The sequence below is a fragment of the Cherax quadricarinatus genome, chromosome 24, assembly GCF_038502225.1.
Source record: "Cherax quadricarinatus isolate ZL_2023a chromosome 24, ASM3850222v1, whole genome shotgun sequence".
Lineage (NCBI taxonomy): Eukaryota > Metazoa > Arthropoda > Malacostraca > Decapoda > Parastacidae > Cherax > Cherax quadricarinatus.
In genome coordinates, this window is record NC_091315.1 from 20,212,090 (window position 1) to 20,230,493 (window position 18,404).

General features: G+C 40.2%; 1 protein-coding gene across 5 annotated transcripts in view; it reads left to right on the forward strand.

Annotated features, from left to right (window-relative positions):
• Sply (Sphingosine-1-phosphate lyase) overlaps positions 1–18,404 on the forward strand; it is a 284,903-nt gene that overhangs the window by 57,578 nt on the left and 208,921 nt on the right. Inside the window, exon 1 of one of the 5 annotated variants that reach the window (XM_070088233.1) lies at positions 9,146–9,223. The exons of the other annotated variants lie outside the window; for them this stretch is intronic. Coding sequence (XP_069944334.1) covers positions 9,190–9,223 — 34 coding nt within the window. The 5' untranslated portion in view covers positions 9,146–9,189. Of the gene's footprint in view, positions 1–9,145; positions 9,224–18,404 lie in introns of those variants that run through there. 5 annotated transcript variants of the gene reach the window in all.

The following is an 18,404-nucleotide window of genomic DNA, read 5'->3' on the forward strand; positions in this document are numbered from 1 at the left end:
ATAAAGTACTTTGCCATTTCTTGAACATTTCTGAGCGAGTTGTTTCTAAATTCATTAATTTTATCACACTCCAGTACATAATGACGCAGGGTGTGACAATAGTCCATCTGGCAAAGTTTACATTTCGTTTGGTCTACATCTGGTGGTGGTGATTTAACCTGCCGAAGATACTTGTAACCCAGCCGGAGCCGGGCAGTAGTGACATCCAAGAGTCTGCTTATTTTGTTGGATGCACCATAGACATGTGGCTCCTCCTGCATGATAGAATGATGATAGATGGACTCACTGGTGTCAATCTCCCTGAGCCTTAAGTCCATAAAATTCAGTTGTAATCTACTCCCTCTTTGAAAGCATACAGCTTAGCCAATTTATCAGTTCTATCATGCATCTGAAGACCAATGTGAGATGGAATCCACAGCATGTGCACTCTGACTCCACTGTCCACAATCCTACCATACCTGTGTCTGGCTTCTGACACAAGCATGCAACAGTTTATGCTTAATGAGTTGAGAGCATTTATGGATGACAGAGAATCAGTTACAATTAAACTGTCAATCTTTTATACATAGATGCATTTCAGTGCAAGGAGTATGGCAAACAGTTCTGTCTGAAGGGTAGAGGCCCAATTATTGATGCGTGCTCCAATTTCTTTAAGAGAGCCATCACTCTGTACGACAACAGCAGCACTACCAGCTGCACCAGTGGATTGGTGAACAGAACCATCAGCGTAAATAATTTGCGAGAGTGTGTGCTGTGTGACTAAGTTATCAATACAGCTTAAGGCCTCATGTTTGGCTTCAAGGCGAAGTTTTGGTTGTGATTTAAGAAGTAGTTTGGGGGGAAATGGAGGAATGGTAGTTTGGAATGGGGTAATATTCCATGGAGCGGAGAAGTGCCACTGTTGCCTTACTTGACATAGATCATGTATCTGATTCATGCGGAGGTCGGTTCCAGTTTTTTCGATCCATCTGGAGGAGTGTTCACCAGTGCTGAGGAAAGTTTGGAGGGCTTCTGTGCAGGGGTTTGAATGAGCTTGCCTGAGCATATTAACCCCAATTAGGATATTTCTTTCAGTAACACGATCTCTGATGCTTGGAATATCAAGTTCTTTTTGCATATTTAAAATTTTGGCAGTACGAGGGCATCCTAAAATGATCCTCATTGCTTCGTTCTGCAGTTTTTCCAGCCCTCCAAGCTTCGAGTCAGACACAAGAGCAAGTAGTGGCGCAGCATAATCAACCAATGATCTAATATAAGCAAGATACGTACATCATTTTCACAATTTTAACATTAGCACCATACCTGGGGTGAAGCCCTGCCACAACTCTAAGTGCTCTTAGTCGTTCTTTGTATTGGCGACAAAGTCTTGTTACAACAGGTCCAAGTAGTGGAACCTCAAAACCTAGATACCTGTATCTGCTTACATATTCTAGAAGAGACCCATCATGCAATTGGATCTGACGAACTGTGCCTCTCTGTCGAGGAGGACGCCTATTGAGTATCTTTGTTTTATCAGTAGAGATTATCAACCCCAGGTCTTGACACGAGGCTAGTACATGATTAAGAATGTTTTGGGTGTTGGAGAATCCGGTGGTGTGAATCATTATATCATCAGCAAAACTAATCACATAATGATGGGGCTGACTAGGCATAGCATTAAGTAATGCATTAATTAGAATATTGAACAGTGTGGGACTGAGCACACCTCCCTGTGGGGTTCCTAATTCAAAGTCTTTAGTTACACTTCTATGTCCCTGGAACAACACAGACGATTTTCTGTTGGACAGGTAGCTTTTAATCCAGCGGAGAAGCCATCCTCCAACATACATTCTGGCAAGTTCACTAATGATTACATGTCGGTTGGCTACATCGAAAGTGGATTTAAGGTCAAGGAAGGTAGTGTATGAGCTGTCAGTGTGCAGGGTGAGAAAGGTGGCTATGCAATGATGCACGCTCCTTCCATGCATGAAACCATGTAACCGGGGAGACAAAAATTGTTTGATTCTGTACATGAGACGATTAAGAATCATTCTCTCAAATGTTTTACACAAGCAGCTAGTAAGAGATATTGGGCGAAATGCATTTTGTTGATTGGGCTTAGGAATTGGAATGATGAGGCTGTTGGTCCAAGATTGAGGGAGCTCCCCAGTTACATAGCTCATGTTATATAATTCAAGTAATGGATTACCTGGTACTCGACACAGCAATCTGAGTATGTTGTAAGTAATACCATCCTCACCAGGCGACGTGGAGTTGCCCTTAGTTAGTGCTGCATCAAGTCCATAATTAGTGAAAGGAATGTTGCAATCATCTGCCTTGCTGAGCATAAAGCAAACAAGTCTCTCCCTTGCATCATATTTGTCATTTAATTTTGCCTGTGTGGTACTGGGAAGATTGTCATAGCTAGATGTAGCAGCCCAAGCACTGACTAACTCATTCGCCCTATGTAAGGGATGAGGGTGCGCGATCTGCTCAGTTCTGTTACCCTTAATTCTATTTATGTCCCTCCAAGCCCGGCTAAGTGGGGTGTGAGCATTAAGACCGTTGACAAATTTTTCCCAGTCTGTTTGCCGCAGCTCTGTCATACGCTCTCTGGCAGCAGCAAGGGCAGTTTGGAAGAGCCTCAGCATTCCAGGGGTACGATGTTTTCTATAGGCTAGGCCTAGTCTGCGAGCAGTACGTTTCAGTGTACGAAGTTTAGAATCATTGTAATAAGTATGGTTTTTGAAGGAGGTATGATTATTATGGAAGTTTGTTGGGTTTAGAGTACCAAGAGGTTTCAGTGGCGGCTCTAAGTAGTTCTGAATACTGCTCACAAGATCATTGTTAAAGGTCTCTACAGAGGAACACTCATAGGAATTATACCAGTCAGTCACATGTGCAACAAAGTCATCATGCTGATCAGTGGGAACATTAAAACGTTTCCGTTTGAATATCCCACCAGGAAGGATAGTATTACAAATATCTAGTGAGGTTAGCCTAGGGAAATGATCAGACGCTATATCTGTTACTATGGAAGACTCACAGCTGGCAGAAGTAATGTTGAAGCCCAGGCACAGATCAAGGACGCCTCCATAGATATGTGTGGGTTCAAGATCACCTACAATTTGGACATTATCATGACTGTTTAAGAGTGACAACAGTTGATTACCATTACGATTACCAAACTGTGAGTTTCCAATGCTTTTGTGTCTCGCATTGTAATCGCCAATAATAAGAGTAGGCTCAGAATGAGCACAAGTTGGGAGCTCCAAGTAATTAAATTTATCAGCAGGAGCATACAAGTTAAATATGTTGAGAGCAGAGTTCCCTATATAAATCCTAACACCGTGATATTGTAACCCCTCTGTTTTCTTGTGTGCAAGAAGTTGATGGGGAAGCGATTTTTTAATATATAGAACACAAGAGTTAGTAGATTTGAGGTTATATGCAACAAATGATGGTAATTTAGGGGGTTGGGATTTTTCAGGGACTCTGCACTCTTGTAGACACACAACATCAATGGGTTCGGTGGTTACTTTATGATGAAGGTCAGGAAGTCTTTTTCTAAGTGATGCAATATTCCAGCTTAATATAGAAAGTTTATGCGAGTTTTGATCCATTATAGTAGTCCTGGGATCATCTCGAGTTTCTCAGCATAATGAAAAAATTGTTCATATAAATAGCAGACCTTATCAATGTCAACAGTGCTACCCTTGTCCATGAGTTTTGTAAGTGCACTTCCAGTTGTAAGGCCTCGTGGGAGTCTTTGTAAACCCAGAGCACGACGCTGTTTATGTGTGAATGTATGATAGGTGACACCACCACTCACATTCCCTCCTCCACTAACATTACACGCGACACTACAACTCTCATCACCAGCGCCACTACCAACATTGTGTTCATTACATTTATCAACAGTATTGTATTCAACATTAATGTCTATGTGACTAACCTCATCACACTCTGCACCACCACTTACATTACGCTCATCACTATTACTAACATTATAGACACCACCACTCTCATCACACTCTTCACCACCACTTATATTACGCTCATCACTTTTACTAACATTATAGACACCACCGCTCTCATCACACTCTTCACCACCACTTATATTACGCTCATCACTTTTACTAACATTATAGACACCACCACTCTCATCACACTCTTCACCACCACTTATATTACGGTCATCACTATTACTAACATTATAGACACCATTGCCCTCATCACACTCTTCACCACCACTTATATTGCGGTCATCACTATTACTAACATCATTGACACCATAGCCTTCATTATGATGCTCACTACAGTTATCACACAGGTATTATATTCATCATTACTGTGATTAAGAACACCACCACCACCTTGTTCAGCAACCTTATACTTGCTTTCACAAATTGTGACAATCTTGTTATTGGTACACTCTACACATCTTTCCTTGTGTTGTTCAAGTTGTTGTTTCAGGAGAAATTGTTGTGTTTCCAGTACTTTTATGCACGACATCAGGTTGTATACCACAGGAGCAAGACTTGGAACATCTGGAGACGTGAAGTCCCGGTCAGCTGAGCTCCTTGGCTGACTGTCAGCTGACTCAGCTAGGCTGGTATTGACAGCCGACGTGATGGGGGTCTGTTGACGTGCTCCCCAGGTGAGGTGCTCAACCCCATTGTCTGAGGGCAGGCATGAGCCAGTATTCAGACCCGAGGTGCCTGGTAGTCCTGGGGGGTCATTATGAGGGGGACAGGGTGAAGTGCGATTGGTTGCGATGCGATCAGCCCTCACACTGCAGTCAGCATGAGCTGCTGTGACTCCTGAGGTCTTACAATTGATACATTGTTTAGCCACAGTCTGTTGCTGTTTGATCACATCATAACACCGTTCAGAAGGATGAGCATTGGCACACACTGCACACCAGTGTGACTTAGATGGGCATTTCCTGGCAATGTGGTCCCAGTGTTGACACTTATAACATCGACGTTGAGGAGGTCTGTACAATGCAATGTAATAGCGTCTGTTGAGGGCTGCGCGGGAGTGAATATAGCGTGGCAGAGTCCCCTGGCCAGTCCACTCAGCTAATATCAGACCGTTGGAAATTCGACGAGGGCTTGCAACTTGCTCTGACGCCAGATATTGAGGATTCAAGTGCTTGTTGACGTTGTAGATGACAATAAGCACTTTATGTGCCCTTGGTGGGGCTGCTCGGAGTTTGATGTTGGCATATTCGCGAGTGAGAAGTTTGTCTATAAATGCGGATTCATTAGGCACAAAGACGTAGTTATCCCTATCATGGACAAACTTGATCGTTTTCTCTAGGTTGTCTGTACTAGCTTCGAAAAACCAGTTACACTTGGTCTCTTGATCAGTGTTGTTAGGGAAATCTAACCTGACAGCTTTGGGAGGGTGTGCGCCCACTGTATTGCTTTCAGCAAGCTTTCTCTGGAAGCCTCGTTCTTTTTTCCGAGCCTGTTTACTAAAATATGTTTCAAATCTGCCTTCACCATCATCTACGTCAACACTATCAGCTATACTCATAGCTGACAGGAGTTTCACACTGGCGATGGGCTAAAGGATACCGGCGAATAGAAGGGACAAGGAAGGGATATTCACCTCGCTAGACACAGGCAATATGGGTGTAGTGGCCTGCGGGTCGCAGTGCGATTTTCAAGGTCATTCACGGGGCCACAGTCATTTCGAGAGTTACCAATATTGCACTACTCGTTAATTACTCCAAACCCGCAGCACTTAACACAGCTAGCACACGTGTCTAGGAATGACAGACAAATTTTCACTCTGTGGACAAATAAATCAGCACAAACTTAATATGTTTATAGATGAACCTCTGGCTTGTTACAGTTAAAAAAACCATCTCCAAAGGAGTTACCAGGTACTAGCCTTTCAAAACGGAAAACTAATTCCAGTGTTTCACTAGGTATGTCACAACTCACACACAAGAGTTCTAACAACACCGAAGGTACGGCCGGAACACTGTAGAACGTTCACAAAGGCATTCTGGGATTCAGAAGAGATGTAACTGCAGTGTAACTTGACCTTCACTGGCTGGCTTGGAGTGCTGTTTAGCCTGGATCGATTAAACTCGCCCTTATCCCATATGTAGATAATGGCAACGAGCTAAGGGATACCTGTGAATAGGAAAGTCGAGGAAGGGACATTCACCTCACTGGACACAAGCAGTGTGGGTGTAAGTGGCATGCGAGTCTTATAGTGCCATTTTCAAGGTCACCCAGCAGGCCAGACATTCCTCACTCATTTTAAGCCTACGTAGGTACTGATGGTAGCACAATGTCCTAAGTCAGTGAAATCCACTCGTGCAAATAGTTACAACAAATCTGCAGCACTTAACACTTCTAGCACAAACTTATTATGTTTATAAGTGAACCTCTGGCATGTCCCACTTAAAAAGTCAGTACTGCAATGCTCGTTAAATTGTTCTTAACTAAGCCACTACAGGAAACACTGGTATGCCAGCAGCACTGTAGAATGTATACGTAGACATGCTCGGGGGACAAGACAGCTGTAACTGCAGGCTACCTTAGCTTGTTCTGGCTAGCTTGGAATGCTGCTTTCAAGCCTGCTTGAATGTGCTTGCTAAGCCCATGTCAACCACTTGGATATTTGCTTGTAGCAGGCAGGTAGGCACACAGGAGACATATTCGTAAGATGAGTGGAGTGCGGCACAGAGGACTGACACGGGCACTCGAGCATTTATGTGGTCTGGCAAAAACCGCCTCTAGACCAAAAGTAAATAGAGGCGAATGGCTGAGTTCCAAATCGAGGAAGGAGGGGAGAGAGGCGAGGTGGAGTGAAGGTGTAGCCTCCTACAGCCACTTCAAATCAACATACAGTGGACCAAGAAAGGTATAAAATACCGACAATATGAAAGTTAAGACACATGTGCAACATCTGGAAATCTTTATTGTAGACGTTTCGCCATCCAGTGGCTTTATCAATACAGATTCTAGGACATAATAGGAAGACAGTAGAACTATATACAAAAGATGAGGTAATCAGTCCCTCAGCCTTGGAGTTAGTGTTCACAGCATCGTGAACACTAACTCCAAGGCTGAGGGACTGATTACCTCATCTTTTGTATATAGTTCTACTGTCTTCCTATTATGTCCTAGAATCTGTATTGATAAAGCCACTGGATGGCGAAACGTCTACAATAAAGATTGCCAGATGTTGCACATGTGTCTTAACTTTCATACAGTGGACCCCCGCATAACGATTACCTCCGAATGTGACCAATTATGTAAGTGTATTTATGTAAGTGCATTTGTACGTGTATGTTTGGGGGTCTGAAATGGACTAATCTACTTCACAATATTTCTTATGGGAACAAATTCGGTCAGTACTGGCACCTGAACATACTTCTGGAGTGAAAAAATATCGTTAACCGGGGGTCCACTGTATTTGTGTTTCACTAGGTATATCACTAGTCACAGTTCACACATAAGAGTTCCAGCAGCAATTCAGCTGCGCTCCAACGATATTTGTTGCATGATGAGTTATCAGTCGGGTGAGATAAGCAGTTCTGATATAGAAGGCCTAGGACTTCACTCAACACACACGTCCTCTCCCCTCAACCACTCAGGCCTAACTGCCAGCCAATGAGAAGATGGTTTTGGCAATCGCAGAGGTTATGCGGGTACCACTCTCCTGTCTGCCCTTGTCATTCCCATTCTAGAGCTGGTTGAAGCACGGTCTGCTCTCTAGTGGCTTCTATTCTGCCTTGCTTACTGTGGAGTGCACTAATACCTATTGCTGTACATAGTGTATGTAGTGTACATACTTCTGTTCTAAAGTGGTGAAGGATAATATAAGTCAAAAGTTTTCTGCTGTGTTTATTTTGCTCCCTTTCCACCCAGGATAACAGGCCATTTGAACTCCTGGGTTGTAATATGGGTAGCCTGTCCGAGAGCTGGAGCTGGACTTAGAGAAAGGGTTGAGCCTAGGGTGAAGCTGGAAGCAAGAACATTGTGTAGCTTGCTGTCTGGCATTGCATTTAGCTTTGCCAACGCTTTACAAACTTTGCGTGTCAGTTGCTTTGCTATGATCAGCCTTGGTATTGTGTGATCGTTCAACAGCTTGCTACTAGCTTGTTCGGTGTGCTCGCTTCGCTACTGTCAATCTTGTGGAACATTGTGTAGCTTGCTGTCTGGCATTGCATTTAGCTTTGCCAACGCTTTACAAACTTTGCGTGTCAGTTGCTTTGCTATGGTCAGCCTTGGTATTGTGTGATCGTTCAACAACTCGCTACTAGCCTGTTCGGTGTGAAGATTTTGCAGTCAGCGTATCCACCTTGTATGCGTATTCTGCAATCGTACTGTGCATAGCTAAGCATGTTCTGCAAATAACGTGTTACGTTGGGGCAGTACTATTGCAAAACGGGAACGAGGAGTTGCAGCCTGTAGCCTACTTCTCAGCCAAGTTCCAGTCGCATCAGAGGGCTTATTCTACCATTGAAAAAGAAGCCCTCGTGCTGGTACTGGCTTTGGAGCACTTTGATGTATACGTGGGACAAACTTTGCAGGTGGTCACTGTCTACAGTGACCACAATCCTCTAGTATATCTCCAAACCATGAAGAACCACAACACAAGGCTCATGAGATGGACGTTGAGACTGCAACCCTATTTTTTGAAAATTGTACATATTGCCAGCTAAGAAAATATGTTGGCAGACTCTTTATCAAGAGTCTAACAATATTATTTATAATTATATATTAGGTTAGGATGTGTTAGGTTACTTGTGGTAACCCCTTCCAAGCTCTCTTTTTTTATCCCCTGGTGTGGGTTTTTTTTTTTTTTTTTAGTGAGGGGATGCGAGCTACTGTCCGCCCGTGTCTTGGACCTAAGCTAGCCCGACTGTCTGCTGTCTCGCTCTGAGTTTAGGGTTTGGCTTTTTGTCATGAGAAAAGCTGAGCTCTATCTAAGAGTTGGATGGTTGAGAGGAAAGGCGGTCCCATTATTTTGTGCCATGGCGGCACGGTTACCACTGGGAGGTGGGAGCCTAATCCTGAGCCTTCTCGGGGTGGGGGTGTGGCATACAAAGAGTATGTAACCTTTATTCGGCACATGTACACACTCTCATTTACAAGCTATCTCCCCCAACCAGCGAACCAGGTGACTGAGGGTTGACGATGGGGCCCCGTCGTTCAACCAGTGCCCAGGTTCCAGCCAATGAGAAGATGGTTTTGGCAGTCGCAGAGGTTATGTGAGCACCACTCTCCTGTCTGCCCTTGTCATTCCCATTCTAGAGCTGGTTGAAGCACGGTCTGCTCTCTAGTGGCTTCTATTCTGCCTTGCTTACCGTGGAGTGCACTAATACCTCTTGCTGTACATAGTGTATATACTGTAGTGTACATACTTCTGTTCTAAAGTGGTGAAGGATAATATAAGTCATAATTTTTCTGCTGTGTTTATTTTGCTCCATTTACAACCAGGATAACAGGCCATTTGGACGCCTGGGTTGTAATACAGTAGGGCCCCGCTTTACGGCGTTTTGCTTTACGGCATTCCACTAATACGGCCATTTCAAATTATGACCAAAACTCGCTATACGGCTCCCCCCACCTGACTTTCTAATACGGTCACCGTGCCCCACCCAGTTTGTTTACATTCTCTGTGAGATCCGTAAGCACTAAATCTCTCCATTATGTCTGGAAACTCCAAAATTTTAAGCGTTTTTAAAAGTTATTTCATATTTTATATATACTCTGATAATTATACTTATGTATACCTGTACTTAAATAAACTTACATACTGTGCTGGCGTGCAGGTACACATTAACCCTTTGAGGGTTTTGGTCGTACTAGTACGTCTTACGCGTAGGGGTTTTTGACGTGCTAGTACGCATAAATTCTAGCGGCCTCAAATCTAGTGGGAGAAAGCTGGTAGGCCTTCATATGAAAGAATGGGTCTATGTGGTCAGTGTGCACAGTCTAAAAAAAATCCTGCAGCACACATTGCATAATGAGAAAAAAAAAACTTTGACCATTTTTTTTTAATAAATCAGCGACTTTGCAGTGTATTTTCGTATGGTATTTATTGTTGTATTCTAGTTTTCTTGGTCTCATTTTATAGAATGGAAGACATATTACAGAAATTGAGATGATTTTGACTGGTTTTACAATGAAAGGTGCCTTGAAATTGAGCTCAAAGTAGCAGAAATGTTCGATTTTTACCAAACTTCAAAAGTAAACAAATCGTGTGAAGCGTGCAATACACGTCAACTGGTGAGTCTAATATTCTTTCACAAGTGCACCAATAATATTTATACCATTTTTTACACTAATGCAGTAGTCTGCATAACAGTAAATCTTATATTTTTTGTGAGAATAAAAATTCAAAGTGGAAAGCAAAAGAATATAAGAGGGGCCTTGAGACGTGACTAATGACTAGAGGAAATGTCATTTTATTGCCAGGAATGTCTTTCTTGTTTATTCTGGACCCTATTCGGAAATTGGCATCTTTTGAAATTTGTGTGAAATTGGCAAAATTGCTAAATTCTGACCACTGTACTGGATAGTTGAATTTCATAAATGGGTGGTTTCTTGCACCCATTCGATATAAAAAATGGAGTTCTAGCGAAATATTCATGTTTTTTTGTCGACTAGTACAGCGAAATTGGCCGAAAATGGGGCTCAAAGTGGGCAAAATCGCCGATGCGTAAACATCGCCGAGACCGCTAACTTTGCGAGAGCATAATTCCGTAAGTTTTCTATCAAATTTCAAACTTTTGGTGTCTTTATGATCAGGAAAAGATTCTCTATCTTTTCATAAGAGAAAATAATTTTTTTTTTTTAAATTTGGCCGACCCTGAGAACGAGTTTCAGAGAGGGCCTGTTGACCCTCAAAGGGTTAAAATCAGATAGCACTACAGACCACTACCCAACCATCCTCTTGACAAACATTAGTAAACCACCACTTGAATACAACAAAGTTTCATTTAGACTCCATGATGAGGCCTCAATAAGGAAGTTTGCAGCTGACCTAGAGACTGTTGACTGGCCTACAGAATTCTCCAAGGCCAATGGTATTGATGACTGGACAAACATTTTTCTTACCAAATTACTTAGACTATACAACAAACATTGTCCTATAAAAACAAAACAGATCACAAACAAACGGCTTGGTTGTCCATGGCTAACCAGCAGCATTCTGAAATCCATTGATAAGAAACACCAATATGAAAAGCAATATAGACAGGGCTTAATACACAAAGATATTCTTAAACACTATTCATCAGTCCTCACCAAAGTAATAAAGAAAGCCAAACAACTATACTACTCCATTAGATTCACTGACACAAGAGGAGATATAAAAAAGACCTGGAAAACACTCTCTCAGATTCTAAGGACCCACAAACTGAAAAAAAAACAAGAATATTGTCCTAACTAAACCTAATGAAACACCACTGCATCCCACTAACACAACTAACAAGATAAACGACTTCTTCTCAACCATAGGTTCTAATCTCGCCAATAAAATCCCACGTACCAATGCCCATGCCGGGGACTACCTAGATGAGAATTTCCCAAATTCCTTCTATCTTGCTCCAACTGAGCCCACGGAAGTCACCGAGATTATAAAGTCACTTAACAATAACTCGGGGAATCTGTCTCATGTCCCACCATTATTGTACAAGCGAGCTGCCCATGCCCTCTCGCATGCTATCTCATTACTTTTTAACAAGTCACTGGAAACTAGCACCTTCCCGAAACTACTCAAGACGGCAAGGGTTACACCAATACATAAAGGTGGTGACCCTACAGATTTAAACAACTATAGGCCAATATCAAACTTACCATTGCTATCCAAAATCTTTGAGAAACTCGTGCACATGAGACTATATTCATTTATAACGGCACAAAACATACTCAACCCCTGCCAATTTGGATTCAGGAAAAATGAAAGCACTAACGATGCAATCATAAAAATGCTAGATCTGCTTTACACAGCATTGGAAAATAAGGAATATCCATTAGGAATTTTTATTGACCTAAGAAAAGCTTTTGACACAGTAGACCACAGCATCCTACTCCACAAACTTGACCATTATGGTATAAGAGTCCATGCGCTTGCATATTTCAATTCAACACAGCCACTTGATACTGGAGTTCCGCAGGGAAGTGTCCTTGGTCCCCTGCTCTTCCTCATATACATCAATGATCTTCCAAACGTATCTCAACACCTGAACCCCATTCTCTTTGCTGACGACACGACTTATGTCATCTCTCACCCCAATCTTGCCACTCTCAATACCATTGTTAAAGAGGAGCTGATCAAAATATCGACTTGGATGACAGCCAATAAACTTACACTTAACACTGACAAAACCTACTACATTATGTTTGGTAGCAGAGCAGGAGATGCGCAAATTAACATTAAGATCGACAACACTCTAATTGCCAGGCATAATGAGGGCAAATTCCTAGGCCTATTCATCGACAACAACTTGAATTTCAGCACCCATATCCAACACATAACCAAAAATGTACCCAAAACGGTTGGGATCCTCTCCAAGATACGATACTATGTGCCGCAAACTGCCCTTCTCACACTGTACTATTCACTTATATATCCATACCTCACCTATGCTATCTGTGCTTGGGGTTCAACTGCAGCAACACACCTAAAGCCAATAATAACCCAACAAAAAGCTGCAGTAAGAATAATCACTAAATCCCATCCCTGGCAACACACACCCCCACTCTTCATAGATCTAAACTTACTCCCTGTTCAGAACATCCACACTTACTACTGTGCAATCTACATCTACAGGACCTTAAATTCCAATATTAACCTTGACCTAAAACACTTTCTTGATAGTTGTGACAGGACCCACAGGCAAACATCTCTATGACATTCCACGTGTCCGACTAAACCTTTACAAAAATTCAATGTATGTCAAAGGCCCTAAAATCTGGAACACCCTACCTGAAAACTCTAGAACTGCAGACACATTCATCACCTTCAAAACTACCATCAGAAAGCATCTTATCTCCCTGATACACCCTGTCAACTAATTACACGAATACCACCTGGTGGTTCACACTTACACTCACTCACCCATTTGACCATAAACAGAAATATCAATCTCAATCTCAAAATAATGAATCTTAACCAGTCATAAGTTGGCCTGTGATACTCCAATACTGAAACTATGTATAGTGCCAAAACAAAAGCATTCACATTGCTAAATTCACAAACTAGTATTTAGTCACTTAGCCATAATACCAACTTACCTCATAATTTTGTAATATTTTAAACTTAAGATTTCATCTAAGTCTGCCCAAAATGCCTAGCCATGCTAGGTGTTCTAGTGGTACACTCTGTAATTATTATTTTACTACATGTAAACCACACAATAACCAAATTCTGTAAACTCAGCATTGTAATCCTTATAGAGAATAAACTTTGAATTTGAATTTGAATTAAGAGTGTTTTATGTCTCCAGACGTCATATTAATAATGATAATAATAATCACCGAGTCTCATTTAAATGTCGTATATTACGTTAATATACACATTTTCATTAATCCATCTATGATATTTTTTCAAAATTATATAATAAACACGATGCATAACATATAAATATGATAAATACACCCCACAGTAGAATAAATAAACATAAATATCAGATGTGGTAGCAGACGACTTGCACAATTGACGCCATATTAGAAATAATAATAATCATCATCACTGAGTCTCATTAAATGTGGTATACATTACGTTAACCCTTAAATGGTCCAAACGTATATATACGTTTTTTCAACATCTGAAAGTATGTAAAAAAATGTAGATCTTTTTTTTTTGTTTTACATTTGAAAACATGTAATAAAAACTTTTATCTACATTTTTTTTGTTATATTTGAAAATATGTAAAAAAAAGTAGATCTACTTTTGTAGCACTACGAATTTGAACGTCAATCTCTTTGGACCGTTTAAGGGTTACTATACACATTTTCATTAATCCATCCATGATATTTTTTTCAAAATTATATAATAAATATGATACATAACATATGAAGATGATAAATACACCCCACAATAGAATAAATAAACATAAATATGAGATGTGGTAGCCAGATAACTTGTACAAGTGAGCCAAGAATAACATTTTCTTTAATCTAACGTAAGAGAAAGTGTGTTACTGTGGGTAACTGTAGAAAATTATTCCTTTCGTATGTATGTAAGTAAGTTTATTCAGGTATACACAAATACAGTTACATAGATTATCATACATAACAGCATATGTGTAGAGAACCTAGGATAACCCAAAAAAGTCAGACAGAGTGACTTATTTCCATTGCCTTCACTCAGAGCGTCATTTCTTCTCAAAATGATGTTACATGAGAATGAGAGTGTTCTTCTTTATTTATTCTACCGTATCAATGTAGAGACAACTTGTACACAATGTAACTTGTACACAAACCAGACGTGTACACTTTGTTTGTTTACAAAACTTACCTTCACCTGGTTTGTATACATAACTCTGCGCCTGTCCTCTCTCATGCACTCATTCTTTCTCTCTCTCTCATTTATTCGTTTTATCTCATTTACTTACTCCTGACCCTACATTAAGACTACAAATATTTTAAGGTAAGTAATGAGTGAACTGTATATACATTTTATTGCTCTGGGATGCTTAAATATCATATTTATTTATTTATTTTTATTTATTTTTATTTATTTATTTCCAATTTGAGCACACATACAGAGGTACAAAAAGATACAGATAAGAGCAGTATGCCAAAGCCACTTATACTATGCATAGCATTACGGGCTGGCTTAAAATTAACTTAAGATTAACTAAGCAATGATGAAATCAGTGATAAAACATTAATGTAAACAGATTACTATAAAGTACAAGTGAGTATTACAAAGACAGGTCATATGGTTGCATTCAGTTAGGTAGTGATTCTGTTAGGTAGTGTATTTAAAAAATAATAAAGTTAGATTCGGTTTTAGGTTTAACATTTATGTGATATAATTGTGAGAAACATTTAAGATATACAATTTATAAGGTTCAGTTATTCAGTATTTATTTGGTTTTGGGTGAGTAAGTGATCTTTGAGAAGAGACTTGAATTTATAAACAGGTAGTGTTTCTTTTATATTTACAGGTAATGAATTCCAGATTTTAGGGCCTTTTATGTGCATTGAGTTTTTGCATAGTGTGAGATGGACACGAGGAACATCAAAGAGTGATCTGTGCCTTGTGTTATGGTCATGTGTTCTGTTGAGGTTGGCAAGGAGATGTTTGAGGGGAGGGTTAATATCAGAGTTAAGTGTTCTATGTATGTAATAGGTGCAGTAATAAGTATGGGTGTTTTGTATGGTGAGTAGGTTTAGTGTATTGAATATTGGTGGAGTGTGCTGCCTGTAGTGAGAATTTGTTATCATTCTAACTGCAGCCTTTTGTTGAGTAATTAGTGGTCTGAGATGGTTAATTGTTGTTGAGCCCCATGCACAAATTCCATAGGTGAGATAGGGGTAAATAAGAGAGTGATATAGGGCCAGGAGGGCTGACTGTGGAACATAGTACCGTATCTTCGATAGTATGCCTACAGTCTTGGAAATTTTCTTAGAAATTTGTTGTATATGTGTATGAAATTTGAGTCTATTATCAAGGTGGATTCCTAAGAATTTTCCCTCTGTTAGTTTTGTGATAGGTGATCCGTTTATCATTATGTTAAGAGGGACATCTGTAGCTCTGTTACCAAACTGAATGAAGTAGGTTTTGTCAATGTTTAGTGTAAGTTTGTTAGTCCTCATCCAGGTAGATATTTTCTGTAATTCGGTATTTACAGTATTGGCTAGCGTGACTGGGCTCGGGTGAGAGAAGACGTATGTAGTGTCATCTGCAAATAGTGTGGGTTTGAGTAATTGCGAAGCATTTGGAAGGTCATTTATGTATAGGAGAAAGAGAAGAGGGCCAAGGACACTTCCCTGTGGGACACCAACTGTAATTGGTTACGCAGAAGAGTTTGCCCCATTTGCGTACACATATTGGCTTCTGTTGCTGAGGTATGACTTGAGGTAGTTGAGGGAGTGCCCTCTTATACCATAGTGTGACAATTTTACGTGGAGCAAGTCATGGTCAACTGTATCAAAAGCTTTACGTAAGTCAATGAAGATACCCAGTGGGACTTCTTTTTTCTCTATTGCAGTGTATATATGTTCTAGCATGTGTATAATAGCATCATTAGTATTTTTATTAGGCCTGAATCCAAATTGGCAGGGGTTGAGTATGTTTTGGGAGATAAGGTAGGAGTAGATTCGTTTATGAATTAATTTTTCGAAGATTTTTGAGAGAGGGTGTAAGTTGGATATTGGCCTATAGTTATTCAACTCTGTTTGGTCTCCTCCTTTGTGGATCGGGGTGACCCTTGCTATTTTGAGTACTGTAGGGAAGGTGGAGGATTCAATGGATTTGTTAAAGAGTGTTGCAATGATTGGTGATAGTACTTGTGACACTTTTTTGTATATAAAGGCTGGTAAGGTATTTAAATCTCCTGCCTTGTTTTTTAGTGCGTTGATAATAAGGGAGACTTCGTATGGGTTAGTCGGAGCTAGGAACAGTGTGTTCGGGTAGTTGCCGGTGAGGTAGTCATTTGGTGGGGTATCTGAGCTTGGGATTTTATTGGCAAGGTTTTGTCCTATAGTGGAGAAGAAATCATTGAGTCTGTTTGCTGTTTCTGTTGGTGGGAGTTGGGGTTCATCTGATTTTGCTAATTTTATTTCGCTATTTCGTGATATCTTTTTTGTTCCCAGAATTTCTGATAGGGTTTTCCAGGTCTTTTTTATATCACCTCTTAAGTTGGATAATCTGTTCTCATAATACAATTTTTTTGCCCTTCTTATCAGGCTGGTTAGGATTGACGAGTAACGTTTTGTTTGGTCTCTGGTTATGTGACCCATTCTGTACTGTTTTTCATATTGGTGTTTTGTATTTATGGATTTGAGAATGCTGGGTGTTAGCCAGGGACTGTTCAGTCTCTTTGCTGTCATCTGTTTAGTTTTTTTAGGGCAGTGCTTGTTATAGAGGTATTGGGTTTTTTTTAGAAAATTATTAATACATTCGTCAATATCTGTATAGGTTTCTAGCTCAGTGTGCCAATCAATGTTTGCTATTGCTGTTGTGAAGTTATTAATGGCTGCCTCATTGTGAAGTCTGAAGGTAACTTTAGTAGTGTCTTGGGGTAGTTTACCAAGAGTTGTTATGAGGAAAGTAGGGTAGTGGTCTGTGGTATTATCTGTAATTATGCCTGATTTTAAAGGGGATATGGTGTTGGTCCAGATGTGGTCAAGTAGGGAAACACTAGTCTCTGTAGCTCTTGTAGGTTTTGTTACTGTTGGTAGTAACATACAGTTACTCATTGTGTTTGTGAATTCAGTAACGTGTGGGTCCTGGTCTTGCAGGAGATTTATATTGAAGTCACCTGAGAGTAGTAAGTGATCTTTGTTCATGCGTGCATCAGTTATCATACTTCCTAGATTTTGACTAAATTGGCTAATGTTTGACTGTGGAACTCTGTAGATGTTTATCAATGTGAGAGGTTTTTGTAGGTACTTGGATTTGAATTTAGCTATTATATATCATATATCATTATATATCATAGAATATATGTGTGGGTGGGTTGGCCTGGTTTGGTAGCCCGGCTGACTACCATACATACCACACTTGATTTTTTACAATAATTACTACTCATCTCACCCTAGATTAAGACTACAAATATTTTAAGGTAAGTAATGAGTAAACTGTATATGCATTTTATCGCTCTGGGATGCTTAAATGTAATAGAATATTATGTGTAGGTGGGTTGGCCTGGTATGGTAGCCTGGCCGACTACCATACATACCACACTTGATTTCTTACAATAAATACTACTTGTCTCACCCTAGATTGAGACTATAAATATTTTAAGGTAAGTAATGAGTGCACTATGTGTGTATTGTACTTTTTTATTGTTTTTTGATGCCTAGTTCTATTACTAACTTAATATATGTTAGTATAAACTTGTTATCTAGTATTTGTATGCATTTATAAGTGGAAAAAAAGGGTGTACCACTTTACGGCAATTTCCGCTTTACGGCGGTAGCCTGGAACCTAACCTGCCGTATAAGTGGGGCCCTACTGTAGTAGATATGCTGCTGCCCACTACCACTAAAATGTACGGCTTATGCTCTCAGTGGCCTTTATAAATCCAACAACAACAACACACAATCACTCGCTCTATACATAATGACATTTTATTCATTCTAGAGTAAATATCATGGTTTCTAGGTTATTAATATTGTTTATGTCATATTAGATGAATTGTGATAGATAAATAAGCCGTAGAGTTGATAATAACATCATGTTTAAGCCTCCCTTGCTGTTTTGTATAT